Consider the following 27,850-nt stretch of genomic DNA (forward strand, 5'->3'; position numbering starts at 1 on the left):
CCAGCATCTATAGTAGCCAAACATTTTGGGTGGGGTTTTTAAGGAAAAACGTTAGCTTTCAGGTGAATATTAAGGATGAAGATTTCAGAACTGGAGAGAATAATTTTGGAGCAAGTCATCATTTGTCAGGGGACCTGGGTGGAGTGATTGTGTCACAGTTCCTTCTTTTTGCAAAGTTGGGGTGAAGTTGAGTTTTTTTTTTTTTTTTTTAAGAGGAATTTAAAAACCTCAAATATTAGCATAAAATGAGAAACTTTTAGTGTTGGCTGTCTATAATGCACTCCAAGAAGGTGACTTAATGCTTTCAGCCTCTCTCTCTGGTCCTGGAATACTAAAATATATCTCCCTGGCTTTGGTAAAAGTCATTCGTTTTGTAGGGAAGCAGGCAGAAATTAGGTGGTGGTGCTTCTAACTCCTAGCAAAACAAGGCTGAAAGGGCCTATGTCATCTACTTAGAAAACTTTGTAGAATCTGGAAGACTTATCTTCATGAGTTCAAGTCTGGTCTTAAACATTTGTTAGCTTTGTGAGTTCACCTTGTTTGCCTCAATTTCCTCAAGTGTAAAATGAGCTGGAGAAGGAAATGGCAAACCCCACTAGTGATCTTTGCCACGAAAACCCCAAATAAGATCACAAAGAGTGAGATCTAACTGAAATGATTGAACAACCACAAAAAAAATTGGTCATTAATTAACAAGCATTTATCAAACACTTAAGCAAAGAAAGGCAAAAGCTGCTCCTGCCCCCAAGCAGCTTATATTATAATTTTAGGAGGATTAGGAGGATAAATAACTAGATCCATATAAGATACATATAAAGGAGATTCATGTGCTGTGTGTATATGATCCTGGGCAAGTCATTTGCCTACCCTGAATCTCAGTTTTTTTTCCTCAGCAATGGGGCTAGCCATTTTGATAGTATCTGCCTTCCAGGATTTTTGTGAAATTCATAGGATTTAGAGAATGATGGTACTTTGACCAATAGAATGAAAACTTGAAGAACATCTTTCTCTTTTTCTTTGTATTTGTATTCCAAACTTGTGAAACAGTGCCTGGCATGTAGTCAAACCTTAAGAAGCATTTCATCTCTCTTGATCTATCTCTCAGGGTCCTCTAAGATTAATTTCCCACAAGAGATTGGACTAAATGACCTCGAAGGTTTCTTCCAGCTGTAGATCTTTGACTTTCATTTTACAGATGAATGAACTGAGTCCCAGGGGAGTTATGTGATTTGCTCATGGTTTTAGAAATAACAAGTTACAAGTAGTAAATAGCAAAGATAAAATTCAAATATAGATCTTCTAATTCCAAACACAATGCCTTTTCCAATGTAGCATGAAATAAGCTAATCAATGGGCAATTGACAAGCATTTATTTTTTTAAGTTCAATTTTATTTTATTTTCACTCAAATTCTTGGCCCTTTCACATTTCCTTTCTCCGACTGAGAATTCAAGAAAAACAAAACCCTTTACAAACTCCTGACTTAGCTGTGTTTCCCAACATCTCACTTCCAATATGCCTTCTGAGTCCATTGTTACTTTTTTATCTGAAGATGGTCATCATCGTTCATGATTTCTCTAGAATTGTAGTTGACCATCATATTGGTCAGAATTTTTAGTTGTTTGTACTTGCAATATTGCTGTTATTGTATAAAGTGTTCTGGTTCTGCTCACTTCACTTTGTATCAGTACATGCAAGTCTTCTCAGAACTCTCTGAAACTATCTCCATTCTTTCTTTTTTTTTTTTTTTTAAAATAATAGCTTTTAATTTTCAAAATACATGCAAAAAGATAGTTTTCTTTCTTTCTTTTTTTTTTTAATAGCCTTTTATTTACAGGATATATACATGGGTAACTTTACAGCATTAACAATTGCCAAACCTCTTGTTCCAATTTTTCACCTCTTGCCCCCCCACCCCCTCCCCTAAATGGCAGGATGGCCAGTAGATGTTAAATACATTAAAATATAAATTAGATACACAATAAGTATACATGACCAAAACATTATTTTGCTGTACAAAAAGAATCAGACTCTGAATTATTGTACAATTAGCTTGTGAAGGAAATCAAAAATGCAGGTGTGCATAAATATAGGGATTGGGAATTCAATGTAATGGCTTTTAGTCATCTCCCAGAGTTCTTTCTCTGGGTGTAGCTGGTTCAGTTCATTACTGCTCCATTGGAAATAATTTGGTTGATCTCATTGCTGAGGATGGCCAGGTCCATCAGAACTGGTCATCATATAGTATTGTTGTTGAAGTATATAATGATCTCCTGGTCCTGCTCATTTCACTCAGCATCAGTTCGTGTAAGTCTCTCCAGGCCTTTCTGAAATCATCCTGTTGGTCATTTCTTACAGAACAGTAATATTCCATAATTTTCATATACCACAATTTATTCAGCCATTCTCCAACTGATGGACATCCATTCAGTTTCCAGTTTCTAGCCACTACAAAAAGGGCTGCCACAAACATTCGTGCACATACAGGTCCCTTTCCCTTCAAAAAGATAGTTTTCAACATTTACCCCTGCTAAACCTTGTGTTCTAAATTTTTTTCCCTTTTTTCCTCCACCCTTTCTTTTACATACCAAGCAATCCAGTAAATGTTAAACATGTACAATTCTTCTATGCACATTTCCATATTTATTATGCTGCACAACAAAAATCAGATGAAAAAGGTAAAAATAATGAGAAAGAAAGAAAAAAAAAAGTAAGAAAACAACAACAAAAATGATGCAAATATGTTGTGATTCACAGTCAGTCCCTATAGTTCTCCTTCTAGATGCAGATGGTTTTCTCTATCACAAGTCTATTGGAATTGACCTGAATCTAAAAATTGATGTTGAAAAAAGAGCCACGTCCATCACAGTTGATCATTGTATAATCTTCTTGTTGTTGTGTACAATGTTCTCTTAATTCTACTCACTTCACTTAGCATCAGTTCACGTAGGTCTCTCAAGGTCTCTGAAATCCTGCTGATTATTTCTTACAGAACAATAATATTCCATAACATTCATGTACCACACTTACTCAGCCATTCTCTAACTGATGGCATTCACTCAGTTTCCACTTCCTTTCCACAACAAAAAGGGCTGCCAGAAACATTTTTGCACAGTCCTTTTCACTTTTTTATGATCTCTTTGAGGTAAGGCCCAGTAGAGAAACTGCTAGATCAAAGGGTATGCACAGTTCAATCATTTCTTAAGCACTTGCTGTATGTACTAAGTACCAAGACTTGAAGATAAAACTACTGAAGGATTCCAGGTGTGGAAGAATGTGGTTGAATAGATCACATTTATTCTCATACCTAAAGTTTTTCTGAAGTGCTTTGTCTAGCACCCCTTTACATGTAAAAGTATTTTGGAGGTCCCTGGGTCATCCCATCAAGATTCCAGTCTTTCAGAAAGGAATCAGAGCACACATCCGGGTTCCTGGGAGATGCCACATTACTGTATAATTGTCAGCTACTATTATTATTCTATGAAATACAAATGAAGACTTAGTCCTGACCCTCCAGCAGCTTACAAACTCATCGAGGAGACAAAACGAGAAAAGCTGCTATAAGAAATAAAAGTCACACATCTATAATAAGATGGCCTTTTGGGGTTCCTTCCAACCCCAAGATCCCACCAAAGAGCAGAGCCTCAGTAGTTCATTGAATAGAAAGAAATTGGCAGGGTCCTCTTTTCTTTCCATAATTAGCAAATTGTGATATTTTTAAAAATGGGTCATATATATATATATATATATATATATATATATATATATATAGTGCTTAAAAGAGATTAGCTCATTTGATCCCCAAAGCAACTCTGTGACTTAGAGAACTATTCTTATCCTCATTTTATACATGAGGAAATAAAAGCTGAAAGAAGTTATAGGATTTGTCCAGCTAGTTAAGTGCTTGAGGTAAGATTTGAATCTAGGACTTTTGACTCAAAGTCCAGTAAATCACATGATTTTTCTACATGTCATATTGTTTAGTCTAAGAGAACCAAAAGATTCATAGTGGAAAATGCCATCCACATTCAGCGAGAGAACTATAGAGTCTGACTGTAGATTGAAGCATACTTTTGTCACTTTTTTTTTCCTTGTGGGTTTTCCCCTTTGATCTGATTCTTCTTTCACAATATGACTAATGTGGAAATGTTTAATATGATTGTAGGTGTATAACTTATATCAGATCGCTTGCCTTCTTGGAGAAGAAGGAGGGCAGGGAGGAAGAAAAAAATTTAGAACTCAATCTTATAAAAGTGAACATTGAAAACTATCTTTTTTTTTTTTTTTAAAATAACTTTTTATTGCCAGAACCCATGCCAGGGTAATTTTTTTACAACATTATCCCTTGCACTCACTTCTGTTCCGATTTTTCCCCTTCCTCCCTCCACCCCCTCCCCCAGATGGCAAGCAGTCCTATACATGTTAAAGAGGTTACAGTATATCCTAGATACAATGTATGTGTGCAGAACCAAACAGTTCTCTTGTTGCTCAGGGAGAATTGGATTCAGAAGGTAAAAATAACCCGGGAAGAAAAACAAAAATGCAAGCAATTTACATTCATTTCCCAGTGTTTTTTCTTTGGGTGTAACTGCTTCTGTCCATCCTTGAAACTGAGTTAAATCTTCTCTTTGTCAAAGAAATCCACTTCCTTCAGAATACATCCTCATACAGTATTGTTGTTGAGGTATATAATGATCTCCTGGTTCTGCTCATTTCACTCAGCATCAGTTCATGTAAGTCTCTCCAAGCCTCACTGTATTCATCCTGCTGGTCAATTCTTACAGAACAATAATATTCCATAACATTCATATACCACAATTTACTCAACCATTCTCCAATTGATGGGCAACCATTCATGTTGAAAACTATCTTTACAAATAATTGGAAAAAGTAAAATACTCTTAAATGTGTGTTGGGAGTGAAGGAAAATTTTCACTGTCATATTGTTTGCATGAATGAGTTTATAACTTGTTATTTGGTAATAATTAGGTTTTGGCTATCCAGGACCCATTTAGGACACTGACAATGATTCTCAGTCTAGTATTCTAACCACTAAAACCTTGCTACCTCTCAGCCTAAAAGACAGTTTCAGTGAAATAGTTTATGCTTGTGATTTCAGTGGTCTTCCATTTTAAGATTCCCAGGATCCAATTTGGATACCTGACACAATGCTTATACTTAAATATAGCTGAATTGTGCCTAAAATCTAGTAATGTATATACAATTGTGTATGTTTGTGTATTTTTGTATATTATATGTATATGTATACATATGTAGGTATGTTGTGTGTATGTTTGTGTGTGTATATATATCTATATCTATATTTATAATCAATGTGAATGTTATTTTTGGTAAATTGCTTTTTTACTCTGCTGTTAGGAGGGGTGGCTTTCTGAGTAGAGGAGAAGAGAATGCATAAAACCAAGATAATATATATTTTTAAATTGACCTTTCTATTGTAAAAGTTTTCTTTCAAGGGTAAACAGAGGGCCTCCTAGAAAACCACAAAGCCTCTATGTGAAAGGCTCAGATAGCAGTTTAAAGGACACATACTCACTTCAGGCACAGGAAAAGGAAGCTGCATTAGTACCATCTCCCCTTCTATCCTGAAGTCCTAGTTCCTTTGCTGCAGGGACTCCCTGACATTGAGAAGGAGTTTAATTTGAACTTAACATCCGTGACGGACTACTGAGCCATCGGGGGTCAGATAGATTTATGGCCTTGGAGAAGTGCTGATGAATGACTCTGAGCTGGGCTGTTGAGGAAGGGACCGACCAAAGCCGTGGAAGGGCCTAATACATGGGTGCCAGAAAGCTGTAGGTAACCCCATAAAGCTTAGTGTAGACTGAAACTTGCCTACTTCCTGTTCTTTTACCATGTTCAAAGTAGCTCCTTCCCCCAGCTATAACAAAGATTTCAAAATGCTTTTTTAAAAAAAAAAAAAAAAAACCAAACCTGTGTAAAGTAACACATCTGTTTTAATGTATGTCATTTTTAAACCTTAAGTAATCCCCAGTGCTGAATATTATTAATTATGAGACTGCTTCTCAAAAGCTTGATTTTTTTTTTTTTTTTTTTAAACCACTGGCAGGTCTACTTATTCTCTCTTTATTTTTTCCTTAAAACACAACTCTAGAAGCTATAACTTGGAGGGTCTATATAATAACTAATCTCAGCTTCAGAGGACTGTGAAAAAACTCCCTTCCTTTTCTCAGTAGAAAGGTGTGAACTACAGGTTGGAGTGAGGGATACACAGTCAGATGATGTAAGGGTTGCAAAATGTAGGGACAGTTAGGAGGTTCCTATGTCATCCCTCATGTTCCTCGATCCAGCTTTATAACATAATGGAGCAAATTAGTGGTTTTACTGACCATTCTTGTCCCAACAATTCTGTGTGATAGACGGCACCATTTTGCAGATGGGGAAACATGTTACAAGTAATTAAACTAATAAAGTTGATCAGCATAGGAAGCAGGATTTGAACCCATCAAATTCAGCATTAATCTAATATCCTGTGTAGGGTGCTATACCCATAGTCTCCCATTTCTTCAAAGAAAAGGGAAGAGTTTTTTTTCTCATTTCTTTGGGACCAAACTGAGGTTTTCTAAGCTGCTACAGAGCACTACAATCTATGAAAACTCCTGTGTAATTATAGTGACCCATCCTGGCCAGGAAGAAGAGAGAGGAGAATTTATCTCCCTCTGTTCTAGCTCTGCATATACTTGAGACATACTTGAGTGGGCTAGAATGCTAGTATTGGAGGTAACTGAGTTTTAATCCTGCCTTAGACATTTCCTACCTATATAAGTCTCAGTTTGCTCATTTGTAAAAGAGGTATATGCACTAAGTTGTGCAATTCAAGTGAGATAACATCTATAACGTATTTTGCAAACTTTAAAGTGCTATTTAAGTATCTTCACCACATCATACTGTGCTTTCTCATGTGTCCGTTTATTCTGTATAACTGTACGTGGGCATGCATTTATTTAGCACCTACTGTATATGGAACATATGAGAAGAGAGCATTTAGGACCAAGCTGCTGAGTCCATGCTGGATATGGAAATACAAAGACAAATGAAAACTCTCTCTTCCCTCAAGGGGTTTAAATTCTAATTCTTTGTTATAAGGAAGTGTTTTTGTAGGGGGAGGGAATGAAGGAGGGATGCAGTAGGAAATATAGTAATCAGAAGTGACATTAATATTAAAAACAACATACACAACAAAAAATTCAGTGAAACATGGAAAAAAAAAAAAAACAAAAGCTTTAATTTTAAAAAGAAGCTTAAATTATAATAATCATATTGGTCCCAAAAAGAGACACATGAAGGTACCTCTCCTCCTGTCTGCAGAATTGTGGATGTGGAACACTCCATAAAATGGTAGATTTTTAATGTTTTGGATTTGTTGAATTCTATTTCCCTTCATCTAGGAGATGGAGGTAAAGGGAAGAGATGCTTTGGGAACTAGCATAAATATATTTTTAAAAAACAAGTATCATTTAATCAGTTAAAAAAAAAAGATTTATGGATCTGCTCCATTCTCTCTTGATCATTGTGTTGTTTTTGTTCAGATGGATGTCATGCTGGTTCAGGGCTATTAGAAAACCATGTGGGCCTCAGGCTCTGTCCTTCTTGTTAGGTTAGGCCGTCCATCTGGTAAAGCAGGGGCTCTCGAATTAGCATGCCCCAGAGTGACCCAATCAGCCAGGCAAGCTGGTGATCTCTCAGCCCCGCTGTGTATCATCTGTTGGTCAAAGTTGTTGGCACTGACCCTGGTTTCAAGACTTACCAGGGGGAAAAGGGATGGAGAGTCCAAGGAATTGGGAGCACAGCTCTGGCCTGTGTTCTACTTACTCTTCTTGAAACAATTCAATGTTTGTCTCTGCAGACTTGATATAACAAGTGGTTAGGGAACACCTTATCGAGACTTTGGCCAGACTGTGCCCTTGAAATATTTTTATTTAATTCTTTGCTGTAGCCTCTAAAATATTTTGTCTTGTTTTTTTTTAACCACAAAAATAAAAGGCATAAACACAGGTCAACTGAATTTAGAAAAAGATTTTGGAAGCTTAGAAATTTCACAAAAGACTAAAGCTCTCTTTGAATTTGTTTCTTCATGTTTCTTAAAGTGACCTCTTTTGTAGAATACATACTCACTTATGGACTTGGGCTGTGTTTTGTTGTAGCTCAATTTGAGGGACTGTTTGGGAGCCGAGATATTGAATTGCTAGGTACATGCTTGCTCTGCCACTGGGCAGCAATGAAAAGCGGCCCAGTCAGCCAGCTAGCTTTCTTGATGGATGCTTTTAATGTTTTTAGCATTACATCCCTATTCTGGAAAAAATCAATAAATTCCAGCCTGGTATTCTGCACTGAGTCAATCAATCAACAAGCATTTATTAAGCACCAACTCTGTGCCAGGAAGATTAAAAAGCCTGACTAATGCTGAGGGGGTATCTTTTGTTGTTGTTGTTAAGGTGTACTTTTCAAGATGATTGTAAACGGGTCGGCAATACTAACACCTGGCTGGACATTTCATCCCCAAAGTGTCATAACATCCAGATCTCTCGAAGCAGCTACAGTCAGGTAAGAGAAAAGACATATATGTCTTGACATGCATCTTTGAATTCTTTTATGACTTCTGCACTTCCCTCTCAGCACGTGGAAAACATACATTATCCCCCAAACAAGCATTATGGGAGCCCAATGTGAACGTGAGCTGCATTGTAAGAGATGAGGAGGCATTTATTTTCATGTCATAGGTTTAAAGCTGGAAAGGACCTCTGGGATGTTCAAGTCCAACATCCCTTCCCCCATTTTTTACCCTTCTAGTAAAAGGTGAGATTCAGATGCTCAATTCAGAGCATGAATTCAAGGAATATCCCAGGGCTGGAACTTCATCTAGCTGCAGATCCAAAATTCCTCTTTATCACGGTGTTACTGGGTATGGGGTATGTGGGAGAGGAGGAGCATAAGTTTGAGTTTTCTTTCAAAAATAAAACCTCATGATACCTTTTATTTTGACTGAGGCAGGATTAGAATTCAGTTCTTCATCAGTATTTCCTAATATTTCTCTCCCTTAAGAAATCTTTCCAGGGACAGCTAGGTGACACAGTGGATAGAGCACCAGGTGCTATTTAATAATACATGCAAAAATAGTTTTCAACGTTCACCTTTGCAACACCTAGTGTTCCAAATTTTTCTCCCTTTCCTCCCCCCTCCCTAAGAGAATAAGCAATATGATACAGGTTAAATATGTGCCATAGTTCTAAACATATTTCCATACTTATCATGCTGAGCAAAGAAATAGATCATATGAAAAGAAAAAAAAAACATAAGAGGGGAAAGCAAGTTATAAAATATTTTTTATTTTTTGAATTGTATTTAAAAGCAAAACCAGGAAAATCCTTAAACATAACTCGTTATATTAGGTACATGAAAAAGAATTAGATCCAAAACCTGATGCCCCATGTCAAAAAGAGTCAAATTATTTGCCTGCTCCCTGGTCACTTTCTGTGACTGATTTCTACTGTTGGCATGGAATCGACACAGTCACTTGGCAAGAAGTCTCTGAGCCTTTCCCCATTGAGTTGCAAAATCCCTGGACCTGGGGGGAGACAGAAACTCTCCTGCCCTCTGTCAGGCTAGGAGATATATACTGGCCAAAGGCTGAAGCAGACACCCATTGGACCTGTCTGTCCCCCTCACTGCGAGTGACACAGAAACAAGAAAATCTTCTGGCCTCTCCCTTTTCCTTTGTACTTCTCAATTTCCAGAAACCAGAACTGCGTCACGATTTTAACATTTCATAAAGGGGAGCCATATAGTTTAATAAGTGCTAAATAATGAAACAGTTCAAGCTTTTTCAGTTACAGCCAAGCCAGAGTGTGTCATTTTAGACTGCTGTTCTCTGGGGTCAGTGCCCAAACACTTCCATGAGGAGGTTTTGGGGGCTCCCCTGAGGTGTTAGTGTCCCTTCTGTCCCATTTCTTGCTGAAATAAACATAATCACAGAATTTCAGAATTTAAAGGGACCTCAAAGGTCATCATTTTGTATTGAGTCATGAAAGTTTAGATTTAGCTAGAAACTTTAAAGTCTACCTCATTTTATTTTTTAAAAAAATTTTAATCTTTTTTTTATCCATTCACTCATTCATTTATTTTAGGAATTCTAATTTTTTTTGGGGGGGGGGGACACAAGCTATGTTATTTTTTTAAATGACATTTTATTTTTCCAAATACATGCAAAGATAGTTTTCAGCATTCACCTTCCCAATACCTTATGTTCCAAATTTTTCTCCTTCTCCTCCCTCCTCTCTAAGAAAGCAAGCAATATGATATAGGTTAAACATGTGCAATTATGCTAAACATAGTTCTATAGTTGTCATGCTGAGCAAAGAAATAAATCTGATAAAAAGAAAAAAAAAAACATGAGAGGAAAAAACAAGTAAACAAACAAGAACACAAAAAAAGAAGTCTATCTTATTTTTTAGAGGGAGGGAAGAAGTGACTTGCCCAATGAATGGCATAGATCTGATGTAGAGTTTCCCTCACTCCAAAAGTGGTGCTCTTTCCACTGTATATATTAGTGTTTGCTTTTCTTTGTACATGAGATCAGAGACATGAGAACTAAAGTGGACCTGGGAAGTCATCAAGTCCACTCTTCCCCATCATTTTGACAGGTGAGGAAATTGAGTCTAAGAGAAATATAGCACTAGAGCTGGAAGAAGTATAGTGGTCATTATGTTGAAATCTCTTCTTTTACAAATGAGGAAATTGAGCCCCAGAAGTGGTTTGGCTAAGGTCACATTGTAAGTAGCAGAATTCAGGTCTTCTCATTCCAAATTCATTGCTTTTTGCACAATATCACAGTTTGATATAGAATGGACTTATCAGAGGGCAATCATAAAGCATTAACTCTGCCCTTTTATCCCAACCATTTAATTTTTCATTTCTCTTACCCTTCCCACCCCACTATACCCCATCAGTACCTTTCCTCCATCATCTCTACTTATCCCACTTTCTCCCTAAAGCCCCTCTCCTTCCTGCACCCCATCATGTAGTAATTTTTCATGTACATCCATAGAATTACATCCCTTGGAATTTAAGCTCCTATTATCTTCATAGCCCCAAAGCCTTATACCATGACTGGCTCATAACAGGAGCTTAATAAGTGTTTGGTTGGTGTAATAGATAGGGTGACAGATTCAGAATTATGAAAACTTGAGTTCAAATCCTGCTTGAGGCTGATAACAGGCATTTATTAGTCACATAATGTGACTCAATTTCTCCTCCAACTTTAGTTTAGCCACCATTTGTAAATCACAGGAGGCTAAGTACCTTTGAAGGGAGTGGGGAATGATGGAATCATAGCACTTAATTGATGGATTCCCAGCACAGATATTGAATTCACTGAGTATAATAACAGGAAATGGATGCCTCCCACACTTCTTGTTAAATGATTCTTTTTCCCAGCTCTTCCCTTGCTCTTGAAATTCCCACCTACGTGCATGGATTTTACCTGTCATGTTGACCTGAAGCTTTAAATGCTTTAGCAATTTTAGAATTGTCCAGGTAATAACCTTCATAGACCTAATGGCCTTCTTTTCCCCTTGGACACTTCATTGTAAATAGAGTTGATCCATTTGTCTTATTCCCCTTACCTTCTCTGGGTGTGTGAAATGTCTTTTCCCATAAATTTTCCAGATTACAAAGGTTATATTGAGGATGAAAATATTAAATGATAATAAGTGGCTTTCTGATTTCATTTCTTTTAAACAACAACAAAAGGCTTCAGTGTCCATGTCGGGAAGCTTCTCCACAAAACATTCATGGTGTTCAGTGAAGAACTCGGGTACTAACAAGGAACTTTGCAGGGCTAAAACCCAGCCCCATGGGACCTGTTCGTGTAATATAAATACCTCCAAAACAAAGGAGAAAGGTATGCTTGTTATTTTAAACAGTTCAGTTGACCTCCATGAGTGCTGAATCCTTCTCTAGAATCCTTTTATAATAAACAATACTAAAGGTGAGTTGGAATTGCCTGGAGAATTAGAGTTAGAGAAAAGTCTAAGGTCATTGTGGGATCTAGGGTGAGAACAAGGGTTACCATAGAATTCAGTAAAAGGAAGTGGGACTGGATAGTCTTAGCACTTTTGTGTCAGGATTTCACACATACAAAACTAAGAGGTACCTTAAAATTGTCAAGGGGACATAGGGAATATTTAGTAAATAGCTATTATTAACCTCTGTTGTTTTGATCTCAGTCCCCTCATCCCTCCCTAGCCTGGTGCCTTTTCCTTATGCTCTGACATATCAGTGTCCTTCCTAAAAAATTCCAGTTTAGTCTGACCAAGGTCAGTAATGGGAACAAAGTTAAAAAGGGTTGAAGAAAAAGAAAGCACCACGATAGCAATTTCTGGGAGACATTTATCCTCTGGGTTTTATCTGCACAAGCAAAATGAAGAAGAGAGACCTTCTAACCAATTCTCTGATGTAGATAATAGTGACCAGAAGAAAAAAAAAAAGTCTGTTTCTCGATAGTTAGATTCAGGGTGTTTTGTCTTGTTTTGTTGTTCATGGTTTAGATCTGGGGAAATGTATGGGCTTGGATTACTTGGAAAATGACCTTTGTTCCCTGTGCTTTGATTTAACATAGATAGTATTCTACTTACTTTTCTCATAAATATTGGAGATAATGTTTACTGTGATCTCTTTTTAGTGGGCATTCTGCATTAAAAATAACTCAAGTTAAGTAAAACATATGATCCCTAGACACCGTAAGCCAACTGTTTAAAAATTAACTAAATGTTTCTAAGCCAAGGGTTCTTAACCTTTCTTGTGCTCTGGACCTCTTGGCAGACTGGGGAAGCCTATGAACCTCTCAGAATCAATTTTTAATGCACAAAATAAAATATAAAGAATTACAAAGAAAATCCAGTTTACTGAAATAAAATTGTCAAGATATTATACAAATTCATGTATCTCAATTTAAGTCTTTGTTCTAGGTCCTTTAATGATGGCTCTCCTCTTTTTGTAATTTCATTCTTTTCCATTAGACCCTATCTTACATTATTTCTATCAGTCAAGAAAACATGACCTTCATTGCTTGCATTTAGTTTTTGAATTTCCATCTCCAACCTTTTGTCCATGTGATTTTTCTTAAATAAAATGATTGTTCCCCTTTCATATTAAACCACATACCTCTCTTCTTCCTTTCAAGCACTGGCATTTCTTTCATGAAATTCTTCCAGATAAGCTCCACCTAATCCTGACTTCCAATCATTTCAGTAACCCCTCAATATTCATATACTCCTTTTGTTATAGAAAATTATGTCTGTTTTTATGTAAATCTCCTATTAGGCATATCTCTCCCTTTATGGGAAGCCCCCTTAAGGGCAGGGGCTATTCCTATGTGGGAGCCAGTGTGTTTTATTCTCTCCACCCTGTATAATTTAGTATATATTTTGTGTTTGTTTATTTGTATACATACCATATTACCACAGTAAAATGTAAGCTTCCTGAGGGGAGGAACTATATTTTTTTATCTGTTTACTTTTGGGGTTTTTTGCTTGTTTGGTTTTGACTTTGTATTCGTAGGACCCAGCACAATGACTGGCACATTTCTTAAATGTCGAATCCAGTGTCTTGATTCCAGAGTCTTTACCTGAACATTGGACATTCACGAGTGCAACTAAATTCATCTTGTTTTGCCCTGTGAACATGTTGATGAAATTTGGCCCAAGTTACATAAAGTCCCGCAGAAATATGAGTGACAGCATGACAGAGTAGGAAGAGAGCCCATCAAAAACTGTTTCTTAAGCACTTAATTTGTGCCATGCATTAGGAAACAAAGTTAAAAGATAGTCCCCAATCTTCAGGAATTCAAAGCCTACAATAAGCAAACAGTTATGTACAAATACTTTGTACATCCCAGAGATGTCTGAATCCCAGGGATCTCTGAAACCTTTTTGGAGGGTCTGCAAATTCAAAATTAGTTTTTATTTCTTATGTGGTAAATATCTACAAATATAATCCACATAAACAAAACTCTTTGGACAGATCCTCAATAATTTGTAATAATATAAAGATATTGAAACAAAAAGTTTGAGAACCACTGTTGTAGGCAACCCTGTAAGACAGGCTGGTGAGAAACTGTTTACCTAAATCAGTAGAGAGTTTCCTTCCCAGGAAGCCCTCCATGCCAGTAAGATCACAGGTGCAGTCCCTAGATGTCCTCTCTCCAAGCAGCTATGAAAGGATGCAGGAACGATAAAGAAGTGTAATAGTCTTAATTTTTTTTTAAATTGGTTGGTTTTGATTTATCAGCAATATAATCTTTCTTAAATTGCTTCTTTGGGGGCTTCCTTCTTATCAGCGGGGTTTCAGAAGAAAATGGAAAAGCATTCATCAGTGGTTTGATGACAGCTGACTCAAGGAACTTGATGGATTTGAACCTATTAATGCCTGTTTTGCACTCACATGTCAACAATTCAGTCTCTGCATTAGGTCAGCATTTCCCAAGTTGCAGCTGTGCTGAGGCCCCTAGTGTTCTACGTGATATGGGAGGGGTTCTCTAGGGAAAGTTCACAGCTGCTGATCCTTGCCCCTCACCCCTGAAATATTGAATATGAAATTGGTTATGTACAAAAATATGGATGTCCCAGATTTAGGGGTAGGGCATTGCATTCGATTTTATTTCCTCTTTCTTTTTTTACCCTAAAATTCCCCTGATCTCTTTGCTTCTTTAATCTGAGTATATGCTGTATCCCCACGGTCCCTGAATCAGTGTTTTCAGACTCATCCATAGATTTCAAGCCATCAAAAGCTCCCATGGCCAAATTACTGTGTCAATTTGGCAAAAAAAAAAAAAAAAAAAAAATCAGTCAATCAACTAGTATTCAAGAATTTACTATGTGCCAGCCACTGTGCTAAAAGTACTAAAGCTTCAAAGCAAAGCAAAACCATCTCCCTTGATCTCCAAGAGACCAGATTTTAATAAGAGAGAGAAGATAAAGGAGTAGGTGAATGATAGCCTCAGAGAGGGAAATGCTAAGAAAAGATGCCCAAAGTGCCTTTAGTTCAGGGCTATTCTTGTTCTGGGTCTGGCTCTGCCAACACTGGCTCCAAACTGATAGTCATCCCAGTAGGAGTCAAGAGATAGAAGTGGATTTTAAAATGACTTCTTCCAGTGGACTGTCTATCCAAACTGGACTTGGAAACTACACTGAGCTCAAATGTGTGTGGTGATACCTGAGAGAGAGAAACAGACAGACAGACAGAGAGAAGGAAGGGAGGGGGAGAGGAGCAATAGTAGAGACCCAGAGATAGAGAAAGAGAGAAACAGAAAAACAGAAATAGATACACAGAGAGCGACAGGGAGAAAGGAAGAGAGAGAGATAGAGAGAAGGGAGGGAGGGGGAGAGGAACACTCGTAGACAGAGACACGGAGATAGAGAGGGAGAGAAACAGAAAAACAGAAATAGATACAGAGAGCTACAGGGAGAGAGGAAGACAGAGGCAGAGACAGAGAGAAGGAAGGGAGGGGGAGAGGAGCAATAGTAGACAGAGATACAGAGATAAACAGAGAGGGAGAGAAATAGAAATAGATACACAGAGAGCTATAGGGAGAGAGGAAGAGAGAGATCGAGAGAAGGAGAGAAGGAAGGGAGGAGGAGAGGAACAATAGTAGACAGAGATACAGAGATAGAGAGGGAGATACACAAATAAATACACCGAGACAGAGAGAGAGAGAAGGAAGGGAGAAGGAGAGAAAGAGACAGAGAGGGAAGGAAGGGGGAGAGAAATAGAAATAGGCACATAGAGAGAGACAGAGAGACCAGAGAAAAGAAACAGAGAAAGACAGATAGACAGAAAGAGAAGGGAGAGGGAAAGAAAGAGAGGGGGAGGGAAAGGAGAAGGAGGGAGGGAGGGAAGAAGGGAGGGAGGGAGATCTAGCAACATCTGGAAAGTCTATATCCTGACATTGGGAAGGTACAAAGGGATTTTTTTTTAAACATTTGCAACTGTCTTTGAATCTATCACTTAATTTTTTATTCCCCTCCTTTCTCTAGATCTCTTAGCTATCACTGTATCCTACACTTCGGATGCCTGGAATTTAACAGAAAGATTCAACTTCACCAACTGCTCATCTTTAAGAGAGTAAGTGTCATTTTAAAAAATTAAATATTCCTCCATACTAATGAAATCAATCCAGTTTAAGGAAGCTACCATTCAGGTGCCTACTGTGTGTAAGGTAGGGTGGTGTGGAGGAAACAGAGATGGTCTCAGAGTCAGGAAGACTGGATTCATGACCTCCCTCTGATGTTTCCTGACTATGTTACTCTGGATAAGTCATTTTCCAAGATCCTGAAACAAATCTCTGAGACTCTTAGGTTGAAGAAAGATATTGATCTGCACAGATATAAGGATTTCACTGAATAATGAAATTATAGATTCAGATATTCTCTCAAATATGGGAGAGAGTGCTGGATGTGGAACCAGAAATTCAGATCCAGCCATTGAAACTTAACTAGCCATGTGATCTGGACATATATAACCCTTAGCCTCTCTGGTCTTTAGTTTCCTCATCTTAAAGGGGAATTGAAGGGATTGGGGCTAGACATTATCTCTAAGATCTTTCTTTCTAGAACTATGATCCTATGATCCTTTCTGAGACTTAGCCAACTCTCTAAAGATTGAAACTGAGACCAGTAAGCAGACTGGTTTAAGGAATTCCCATATTGTCCAAATCATTGATCCTTGACATTCTTTTTCTAGTAAAGAAAATTCCAAGCTGATGGCTTACAATGGCAGGGACATGTCCTTGATGATTTTTTCAAATGTAATTTTTTTAACAAGTGTGGTGTAGTCAAAGAGAACTAAGGAATCAAGATTTGGGTTCAACCTCTGTCTCCAGCAATGTGACCCTGAGAAAGTTACTTAATTTTTCTGTACCCTAAATACCATCACTTAGCATTTTGTTAGTTCATAGAGGTAGTATAATATATATGACTTTCAGAAGTGTTTTTTGGCCTTACACTTATAATTCTTATAAAGCTCTTTGCAAATTTTAAAGCACTATATAAATGCTAAATACAATAATAATAATCGCTATTATTATAATATGTGAGGTATGTTGGTATGAGGAACTCTTTTCCACAACTCAAATTCAATTTTTTTAATGAATAAAAATCAGTTTTCTCTCCCTCTGTTCCCACTTTTGAAAAGGAAAACAAAAACCCAAAATCTTTATTTTAAAAAAAATCTTTTTAATTAAGAAGTTTATCATTATATATTTTAATAATAAATGAAATCAATAAATTACTAATAAAATCAATGAAATGTAAACTTTAGACTATTTTCAATCAATAAAAATCCTCTCTACTTTCTACCTCCTCACCATTGAGAAAGAAAAAAAATCTTTCTCAATCTACATTCTGAATCCATCACCTCAGTAGTTAAGTAACATGTTTCATTATGGTTCTCTGGAAAAACTATTGGTCATCGTATTGTTCAGAGTTTCTAAGATTTTCAAAGTTAAAACAAAACCCCTGTTGTTACAATATACAATATAATCATCAAGCAAAACAAATTCTGATTTTGACAATGCCCTTTCCCCCAAAGATGTCTCAGATTACAAATTGACTATGGCTTAGTAGATAAATATTTAGGAATTGGTTGAGTCTTTGAGAGATCATATCACTTGCCCAGTATTACATGACTCATTTTTTGTCAGAAGAGATATTCAAATTTAGGTTTTCCTTTGTTCAACCTCAGCGATCCTCCAACTCCCTTTGCTACCTTAGGCTGCCTCTAAACAAAGAGATCAGGAACTAAATTATACAGCCTATTCTCACCTCATTTTCATTTTAATAAATGAGTATGTGCAGACAAGAAATGAATGATTGCATTTTAATATAACAGAGCACTTTGGTTAAAGGACCATCAGAGTAATATACTTTCCATCATTTAAGACAGAACTTTAACTCCTGTATAATAAAAGCTGTATTGCTGGGCACTTCAAGGATTGCAGAAGTTGAGAGGGAGCATGGATCACCATCTTCACCTACTTTTACAGATTAATGGCCAGGAACATTAAGTGAAGACCTGGGTCTCTTGTACTTACTAACCATAGCATCCTAGGCAAGCCATGTAATCGGGTCCCCTAGAGTTGGACCAGTAATTTTCAAGCACTGAAGTGTTTTTTGGACAAATTAGCTCAGACTTTGGTCACACAGCTAACTTCATAGAAGGAAGGAGGAAAGAATAAGCGAGAGAGAGGGTAAGAAGGAAAAAGAGGGGTGGGGGAAGAGGGGGAAAAAAGGGAAAAAGGAAAGGGGAAGAGGGATTATTCATTCATTTCTTAACCAGTTACTCAATGTCTGGCAAAGATAAACATGAAAGATCTGTCTGCAAGGAGCTTATATTCTATTGTGTTCTTCCTCTTGTCACTACTACTCTGGAGGAAAGAGAAGTAGACCATTTCTCTTGAGGGAAAGACAAGAGGAGGAACTTCACATGGGGAGAGGAAGAATGGGGAAAACTGTGGCTTCACTAAACTGGGGTCAAAGGCACTTTTCTTAGCTATAGAAGGAGTAGTAAGGGGGGGTGGGCAGGGAAAAATAAATTTTTGCTAAGGTTGAGGATGGCAGTTGCCATTTGGATACATGTCCTAGCTTCCTAATTTTCCAGCTGGAACTCAGGATTCATTTTCTCTTGCAAATGATAGAACACGATAGTGCTCTCAAGCTCCATAGACCATTTGCTTTATGGGCTAAATGGTCTTCTGTGGCCTGGCCCAAGAATTTTACTAGTGGTTTCTAGGGACAAAGGCCTTCCAAATTGGGGATGGAAGGAACTGTATGAGGGTAAGGTCAGTGTTAACACTCTTTGGAAAAGAAAAATAATAAAAATGATGTTATAATTTATTATAATGATAAATACATGATAAATAATATCTCACTAATAATAAAAACACTAGGTTAAAGGTTCTTATGAGGTGAATAAATCTAGTGGGAAACATTTAGAAAACTAAATTTACCAGTACTTTAGTCAAGTAGAAGCCAGCTTCAGAAATACTAAAAAATAGATGGAGATTTAAAAAATACCATTTGTTTAAACATGTAGGAAGCTATTGGGAATGCTGAGGAATAGCTGAATAGAATATTAAAGCTGGAAGAATTATGACTGTAGAACTGGAAAAAACCTCAAAGGCTACTGAGTCCTAGCCTCTTAATAACTAAGGACCCCAGAGGTGAAATGAGGTCATATGCTCATACATCCGGAGCTAGAAAGGATCTTCTATTTGAAAAGGCTAACCTACTCATTGAAAAATGAACAGACTGTGGCCCAGAGAAGTTAAATGATTTTCTTACAGGTAGAAACTATTAGAGTTAGAATTTGAACCTACATCTGATTCCTGAGCTCATACTGAACTCTAGATTTACAATGAAATTCTGCATTATCTAGTCCTGCCAATCCCTTAGAGCAGGAGTTCTATATTACTATAATTTTACATTTATTATTTGATTTTCCCCCAGTTATACATAAAATGATTTTTAACATTTATTTTTAAAACTCTGAGTTCAGATTCTCTTCTTTCTTCCTTCCCTACTTCTCCACATTGAGAAGATATAAAGTTAAACAAAACATTTCCATAAAAATCATGTTGTGAAGGAAAACATAGATTTCCCTCCCCCTTCAAAAAAACCCTCAAGAAAAATAAAGCAAAAAAAAAAAAAAAAAAGTATACTTCAATCTGCATTCAGATACACTCAGTTCCTTCTCTGTATGGACAGCATCTTTCATCACAAGTCTTTCAGAGTTGTTTTGGTTCATTACATTGTTGAGAATGGCAAAGTCATTCCCAGCTGATCATCCCACAACATTGGTTTTAGTTTGTACACAGTCTTTTTACTTTGCATCAGCTCATGGAAGTCTTTTCAGGTTTTTCTAAGAGCATGCTATAGAATAGAATACTTGATCAATTTTATATTTTGATAGGCTGGTGAAGCTCTTGGACCTCTTTTCAGAATCATGTGTTTTTGTTGTTGTTGTTGTTGTTTGATTTTAGTGGTATTTAATTGTTCCAAATACATGCAAAGATAGTTTTCAACATTCATCTTTGCAAAACCTTATGTTCCACATTTTTCTCTCCCTCCTCTTCCCTTCCCTGCTCCCCAAGACAGCAAGAAATCTGATACAGATTAAACATGTGCAATTCTTTTAAACACATTTCTATGTTTGTCATGACAAAAAAGAAAAAAAAAACAGATCAAAGGGTAAAAAAAAATTAGTCTCAGTTTCCCCATATTTAAATTAAAGTTGATAATAATGCTTGCAGTACCTTTCTTGAGTTCTAAAAACCAAGTGTGATCATGTTTGTTAGATGTTTAACAAATTTTAAAGTCTATATACATATCAAGGTTTTTTATTATTATGATTATTATTATTAAGCAGATGATTCCCTAATGTACTTTTTAATTACCTTGCCAAAACCCATGCATGTTAAAATGTTATTAATTAATGTTCCTTATTATTATTATGCATACTTCCTTAGTCAGAATATCTTACTAACCATCCTCCCCATTTCCCTACTGTCACAAGAAAGCAAATTTTCACACCGTAACTGCTGTGTTGCAAAACACAAGAAATATCAGTTAGGTAACAATATACCTCAAGCAAGTTCTGTTTTGTGTTGAGGACCTGGGAGCACAGGGAGGAAGCTGAAAGGGGAAGAAACTCCCTGGGATGATGAAATCATAGCTTCAGAGCAAAAAAGAACATCACAGGTCAAATCCAATGCTCTTACTTTGGTTCAAGTTTTTTATGCTCGACCTGTGTGGAACATTCTGATTAGCCACAGTTGGACACTATAATTTTTTTTTTTTAATTATAGCTTTTTATTGACAAAACATATGTGTAGGTAATTTTTCTTTTTTTTTCCATTTTTTTTATTATAGCTTTTTATTTACAAGATATATGCATGGGTAATTTTACAGCATTGACAATTGCAAAATCCTTTGTTCCAATTTTTCCCCTCCTTCCCTCCACTCCCTTCCCCAGATGGCAGGTTGACCAATACATGTTAAATATGTTGAAGTATAAGTTAAATACAATATATGTATATATGTCCATACAGTTATTTTGCTGTACAAAAAGAATTGGACTTTGAAATATGGTACAATTAATCTGTGAAGGAAATAAAAAATGCAGGCAGACAAAAATAAAGGGATTGGGAATTCTATGTAGTGGTTCATAGTCATCTCCCAGAGTTCTTTCGCTCGGCATAGCTGGTTCAATTCATTATTGCTCCATTGGAACTGATTTGGTTCATCCCATTGTTGAAGATGGCCACATCTATCAGAACTGGTCATTATATAGTATTGTTGTTGAAGTATATAATGATCTCCTGGTCCTGCTCATTTCACTCAGCATCAGTTCATGTAAGTCTCTCCAGGCCTTTGTGAAATCATCCTGCTGGTCATTTCTTACCGAACAATAATAATATGGGTAATTTTTCAACATTGACCCTTGCAAAAACTTCTTTTCCAACTTTTCCCCTCCTTCCCTCCACCTCCTCCCCTAGATGGCAGATAGTCCCATACATGTTAAATATATTAAAGTATATGTTAAATACAATATATGTATACATATTTATACAGTTGCCTTGCTACACAAGAAAAATTGGATTTAGAAAGAAGGTAAAAATAGCCTGGGAAGAAAAACAAAAATGCAAGCAAACAATAACAAAGAGATACTATAATTTGATTCTAATCTCGTAATGCATTTTGGTCCTCTTGGACAAAAACCAACTAACTCATTTTAGAACTGAGTGCTGGTGACTTGCTCATGCTCACATGGGCAGATTGGAGATTTGAATCCAGGTCCTCTGACTCTAGGTCAAGAGCTCTTTGAATATACAAATAGCTTCTGTAAGCCCTGGTCAAATCACCATTCTCTTCTTCATTGGAGTATAGATAGAGCTATATATATGGTATAAGTATATATGAGAGAGATATCTATATATGAGGCAGAAAAAGCCTCAGAAGCCTTCCAATCCAGTCCTTTTAGAAAGTATCCAAAGTAGGATTTAAATACAGATCCTCATTCCACAGTGCTGCTGTATCACTTTGGGAATGTTGTGGAAAAGAGGCTTGTCACATAAATGTCTTGAACTTAATATTCTACTCCTGTCATCAAAGGTTTTTCTCCCCTTAATATTCATGAAAGTCCTAAAAGAACCTTTTTCTCTTGGGGTTCATGTTATATATCCCAGAGAAACAAAACTCTGTCATGAAATTTAGACGTTAATCCTATTCTCCATGTTGCCAGATGCCCAGTCTGTGTTGCCGCGACCTGTGCTTGGTGTGAAAATGAGAAAAAATGCATCCATCCTTTCACAGCTTGTGACCCTTTGGATTACAAGAAAAACCAGGTATCTTGTTTGTTATAATTGGTAGAGTGGCAAGGTTTCTTTAGAAAATATACGTTCAAATATTTAAACTGAAAGAAGATCCATAAGAAAACCAAAACCAAAACACTATAATGGATGGAATGGCCAAATTTGGCCTTGGAGAAAGGGTGAGAATCTTTGCAGAGATGGGAATATGTGGGTGTGGAATACCTCATGGAAGATCAGTTTGTTGGTTGGGTTTTTTCTGTTTCTTTGTTGATTTTTGTTACACTTGAGAGCTTACTGGATAGGGAGGAGAAAGAGATGTATTCAGAAATGAAGGTGATATAAAAACAAAAAGTATCAATAAAAACAATGAAATTTTAATCATGTTTCATATGTACATATACATGGTGTGTGTATATATATATATATATATATATATATACATATACTTATTTTTCATAATTATAGAACATGAGAATATTCATAGATATATGTATAATATTGTGTGTGTGTGTATATAGATATAGATATGTGCGCATATACATGAGAACATAGTCTCTAAAAGAAAATTGAAAGTAGAAAGCTGTAGACGTACCTCAAAAATGGTGCAAATTCCAGGTGCTGCTTAAAAATAGCATCATAAATCTTTAGTTAGGAGATACCTTCATTTTACAGATAAAGTAACTGAGGCACAAGATGAAAGAATAAGAAAATGTTAATTAACTTCTCTATAGGCTTTATATAAATCTCTTAAGTTGTAGAGAAAATGCTAAACTGTATTAGTAGAGAGGGGTCCCCATACCAGTGAAATTATAGATCCAGATTCTATTCTAATTATATGTGCGTATGCTTACATACATGAATTCACACACACCAGTCAGTCAGCAGACATTTAATAAACACTTAGTGTGAGCTAGACTCATAGGTGTTTGTGATCACTGCAGCCCTATCCTATCTTACTTATCACAGACCTAATCAGTTATTAGTCTTTCTTGACATTTAAAGAATACTTTGAAATTTTTTTCAGAATGTCTGTCAAGCATCCAGAAAATCACCTCTTTCAAGAACAGGAGCATATCGGACCAAGAAGAATGTAAAAATAAACCAGAACTCACAGGTTAGAGCATATGATATGGGCAAATTAAAAAAAATTTTTTTTTTAATTTTAATAGAATTTATTTTTTCAAATATATGTAAAAATGTTTTTAATATTCATTTTTGTAAGACTTTGTGTTCCAAATTTTCCTTGCTCCTTCCCTTCTTTCCCCACTCCCCAAGACAGCAAGTACTGTGATATAGGTTAAATAATTAGGTTAAATATGTCCTTTTAAACATTTCCATATTTCTCATGTTGTACAAGAAAAATCAGAGCAAAAGAAAAAAAACACCAAAACCAAAACCAAACAAATAAAAAAGGTGAAATACTATGCTTTGATCCACATTCATTCTCCATAGTTCTCTCTCTGGATGCAAATAGCATTTTCCATCCCAAATCTATTGGAATTGCCTTGGATCACCTCATTGTTAAAAAGAGCCAAGTCCATCATAATTGATCATCACATAATCTTGTTACTGTGTACAATGTTCTCTTGGCTCTACTCACTTACACTTAGCATCAGTTTGTGTAAGTCTTGCTAGGCTTTTCTAAAATCATCCTGCTCATCATCATAATAATATGCCATAACTTATTCAGCCATTCCCCAGCCGATGGGCATCCACTCAGATCCCAGTTCCTTGATGAGTAAATTTTAAAAAAACACCAAAAAAAACCATTAGAAGCTAATATCATTGCAGTTATTCCAAGTTTTCCATCCTACCAAAATTGTTTTTTGTCTTCTATGGGTTTTAAACTAGTTTTAAAAAAAAATTAATTGGCTCAATATATCAAAGGCTCCAAACTCCGTGAAAGAAATTAGAACTCCTTAATTGTGAAAAATGGTAGTCAGTTTTGAAAAGGTGACCTTGTGATCGACTTTGGGAGTACTTCCATAGAGAAATATAAGTTTTGGATGGTTGGGTCAACCACAGCTGGCAAATACTACATTTTTGAAAGGTTCATTTTGCCCTCTGTGGATTGGTGAGAATGATGCACTTAAAATGAGATGTTCACTCAGCTTTGCTGACCTTTTTTCTTTATTTAAATAAAGTCAATGAAATCAATAATGGAGATCCCAGCAATAAGAAATATGCCATAAAATATGTCTCTCTTTATCCCTCTTTTTCTCCCCTTCCTTCTGATTTCTTTACTTCTATCTCTTCCCTTTGTTCCCCTCTCTCCCGCCCTCCTTCTCTTTCTCCTTTATCTATCTCTATCGTCTATCTGTATGTATGTGTTTCCCTCTGTCTGTCTCTCTCTTTCTCTCTCCATTTCCCTCTTCTTTTTCCTCCTCCCTAGAAAGCTGTTAGAATTTTCAAGACCTTGAAATTCCTTGACTTCCTTTGTTCTTTGTAATGTTTCAGAAGGCCTTAGCCCAGAGAAATATCACTACACCCTTTTATTTAAGAAAGCCAGCTCTTCACCAAGCACGCGGAATTCCTGAGAAACTCTCATCAATGTCAGTAACTTAATCGGGGAGCTAGCTCGCTGAGAACTTTTTCCTAGTTTTGAATTTTTTGACCTTATCAGAAGTGGAGAGGACATGTGACCCTGGTTAGCTCATCTGTAGCTATTTAAAGGTGGATTACAAATTAATAAAATGTACATTCCTGGTTATTTGAAGAAGGAGGAGGAGAAAGGGGGTGGAGGGGGGTGGCAGTGACAGTGGAGGAAGGAGAAGAGGAGGAGAAGGATTTGGATACAGTTGAAAATACAAGGACTCTAGAGTCTGAGGATCTGGTTTCAAATCCTTTCTGTTATTGGCTGTGATCTTTGGATAATTACTTCACTTTAGGCCCCTATGTCCTAGTCTGTAAAAGGAAGGAATTGGACTAGATAATTTCTGAGAACTTTTTCCCCCCTGAAATCTAAATCTATTAGCCAATGAGGTTTGTACCTCAGTGTCTCCAGGAAACTCCTGAAGCCTATAAATTATTTGTAGCACCCATCTGCCTTGGCTGGGATCTTCCTGATCTAATGTGGCCACAGACTTGGATCAAAAAAAGTCAAACCAAAACAAAAGTAGTTGAATCATGTGAATCAAATGATTAAAGACTTTTAGGACCAGCACTATTTCTATTTTCCAAACTTTTAAGGTTTATCTCTCTTTCCCTTTCTTCCTCTCTCCTCCCTTTCCTCCCTTTCCCTCTTTCTCTGTCTCTCTCTGTGTCTCTCCTTTCCTCTTACTCTCTCTGTCTGTTTATGTATCTATATCTCTTTATCTTGCTCTCTCTGGCTCTCTGTGTATGTGTATATATGTACACACATGCGTGCATACACAACTACATATATACAGAGACAAAGAGAGGTTTAGTCCTGGAAGGGCCCTTGGCCACCAACTGGTTCAAATTCTTCTTTTTATTTGTGAGGAAATTGAGATTGAAAGAGGTGAACTAATCTGCCCAAGGTCACATAAATAGTAAATAGGAGAGTCCAGGATTCGAACATAGGTCTTCTGACTACGTATCTCTTACCTCTTCCCTCCCCTACACCATTCTGCCTGTCTGGGGGAAACAGGACCCACAAGATATCATGCTTTCTCTTCAGGGGCTTTGTATTTGTGTATGGGGTCTCCTACAACCCTCTAGTTCTTCCCTGTTCTCCTCCCCTTTTCTGTTTTTTTTTCCTATTTCTGATGCTAAGCTAAGCTCTCAAAAACATTGCTTTGAAGAAGTAGTTTTTCTTCCTCTTGTCAATAAATGGATGGGCCAGTCTTCCTGCTAATTGCATTACTACTAAGAGGAGCTCCATTTCATCTCTAAGTGCTCCTGAAGATACATCCAGAGCACCTGGGAGAAACCTGATCTACCTAGTTAGCTCTGAAGGCTTTTCTGAGAGGGAGTGGACCACTTGGGAGGCAGAAGCTTATATACAATAGGGCCTTAGAGGTTTGTCCTTTCTAAACAAAAACAACAACAAATGAGTCCTCGCTGCTTTCTTGGGTCCCTATAGTTTGGCTTCCTGGCCCAGTGCCATCTTTTGCACCATTACTCTATCATAGGTTATGAAATCTCCAAAACCTTCCAGGCTCCCGAAGCAAAAAGTACAAAGTAGGGACTGGTTGGAGCTACCTCTTTGGGGATTACCTAGTTTTGTGTGGAAGCCTAAAGAAAAGGAACAGAAGCTTTGGATCTCATCAAAGACCCCTCAAAAATATTGATTTAGATAGCTCAGTGACTGGAGTGCTGTACCTGGAGTTAGGAAGACTTGAATTCAAATCTCGATTAACACATTTGATAGGTATTTGTTCTTGGGCAAACCATTTAATTACTATTGGCTGCCCTCAGTTCCCTTCTCTATAAAATGTGATAATAATAACACCTCTCAAGGTCAATTTTGAGGATCAAATGAGATTATATTTGTTTTTTTTTTTTTTTTAATGAATAATAGCTTTTTATTTTCAAAATATATACAGATAGTTTTCAGCATTCACTTACAAAACCTTGTGTTTTTCTCCCTCTTTTCTCCTCACCCCTCCCTTAGATAGGAAGGAATCTAATATATGTTAAACATGTACAATTTTTCTATACATATTTCTACAATTATCACGCTGCACAAGAAAAATCAGATCAAAAAGGGGAAAAAAAGAGAAAATAAAAAGCAAGTAAACAACAACAAAAGGTAAAAATGCTATGTTGTGATTCACAACATAGTTCCTGTAGTCCTCTTTCTGAATACAGATGGCTCTCTCTATCACATATCTATTGGAATTGGCCTGAATTACCTTATTGTTGAAAAGAGCCAAGTCCATCAGAATTGATCATTGTATAGTCTTGCCATTGCTGTGTACAATGATCTCCTGGTTCTGCTCATTTCATTCAGTATCAGTTCATATAAGTCTCTTCAGGCCTTTCTGAAATTATCCTGCTGATCATTTTTTATAGAATAATAATATTCCATAATATTCATACACGTATTCAACCATTCCCCAACTAATGGGTATCCACTCAGTTTCCAGTTCTTTGCCACTTTAAAAAGGACATGAGATCATATTTGTAAAGTGTCTTGTAAACTGTAAAACACTATATATATGTTAGCTATTATTATTATTAATATTGTAATTATTCTAACAATTAAAGAGGACTAACTATGGACAAAAAGCTGCAGAGAATCAGATTGTCAATCAGTGTCATTTCTGACACATTGTTCATATTGTCCACTTGTGTCCAGTCCTTATATCTCTGTGAACCATGCTGTCCATAGGTTTTTCTTGGTAAATATCCTGGAGTATAATATTCTTCTCCAGTAGATAAATGCAAACAGAGATTAAATGACTCACCCATGATCACATAGCTAGTCAATGTCTGAGACTGGATTTGAACTCGGATTGTCCCAACTCCAGGTCCAGTGACT

At 36.7% G+C, this 27,850-nt stretch overlaps 1 protein-coding gene across 2 annotated transcripts in view; it reads left to right on the forward strand.

The window, feature by feature from the left end:
- The window catches only part of PLXNC1 (plexin C1), a 237,013-nt gene that overhangs the window by 72,263 nt on the left and 136,900 nt on the right, over positions 1 to 27,850 (forward strand). For both annotated transcript variants that reach the window (XM_031940840.1, XM_031940839.1), the window contains exons 5-9: positions 8,477 to 8,585; positions 11,790 to 11,940; positions 16,073 to 16,160; positions 22,335 to 22,437; positions 23,429 to 23,518. In XM_031940840.1, coding sequence (XP_031796700.1) covers positions 8,477 to 8,585; positions 11,790 to 11,940; positions 16,073 to 16,160; positions 22,335 to 22,437; positions 23,429 to 23,518 — 541 coding nt within the window. The remainder of the gene's footprint in view (positions 1 to 8,476; positions 8,586 to 11,789; positions 11,941 to 16,072; positions 16,161 to 22,334; positions 22,438 to 23,428; positions 23,519 to 27,850) is intronic.

This window comes from Sarcophilus harrisii, chromosome 5 (genome assembly GCF_902635505.1).
Source record: "Sarcophilus harrisii chromosome 5, mSarHar1.11, whole genome shotgun sequence".
In the NCBI taxonomy this organism is placed as follows: Eukaryota; Metazoa; Chordata; class Mammalia; order Dasyuromorphia; family Dasyuridae; genus Sarcophilus; species Sarcophilus harrisii.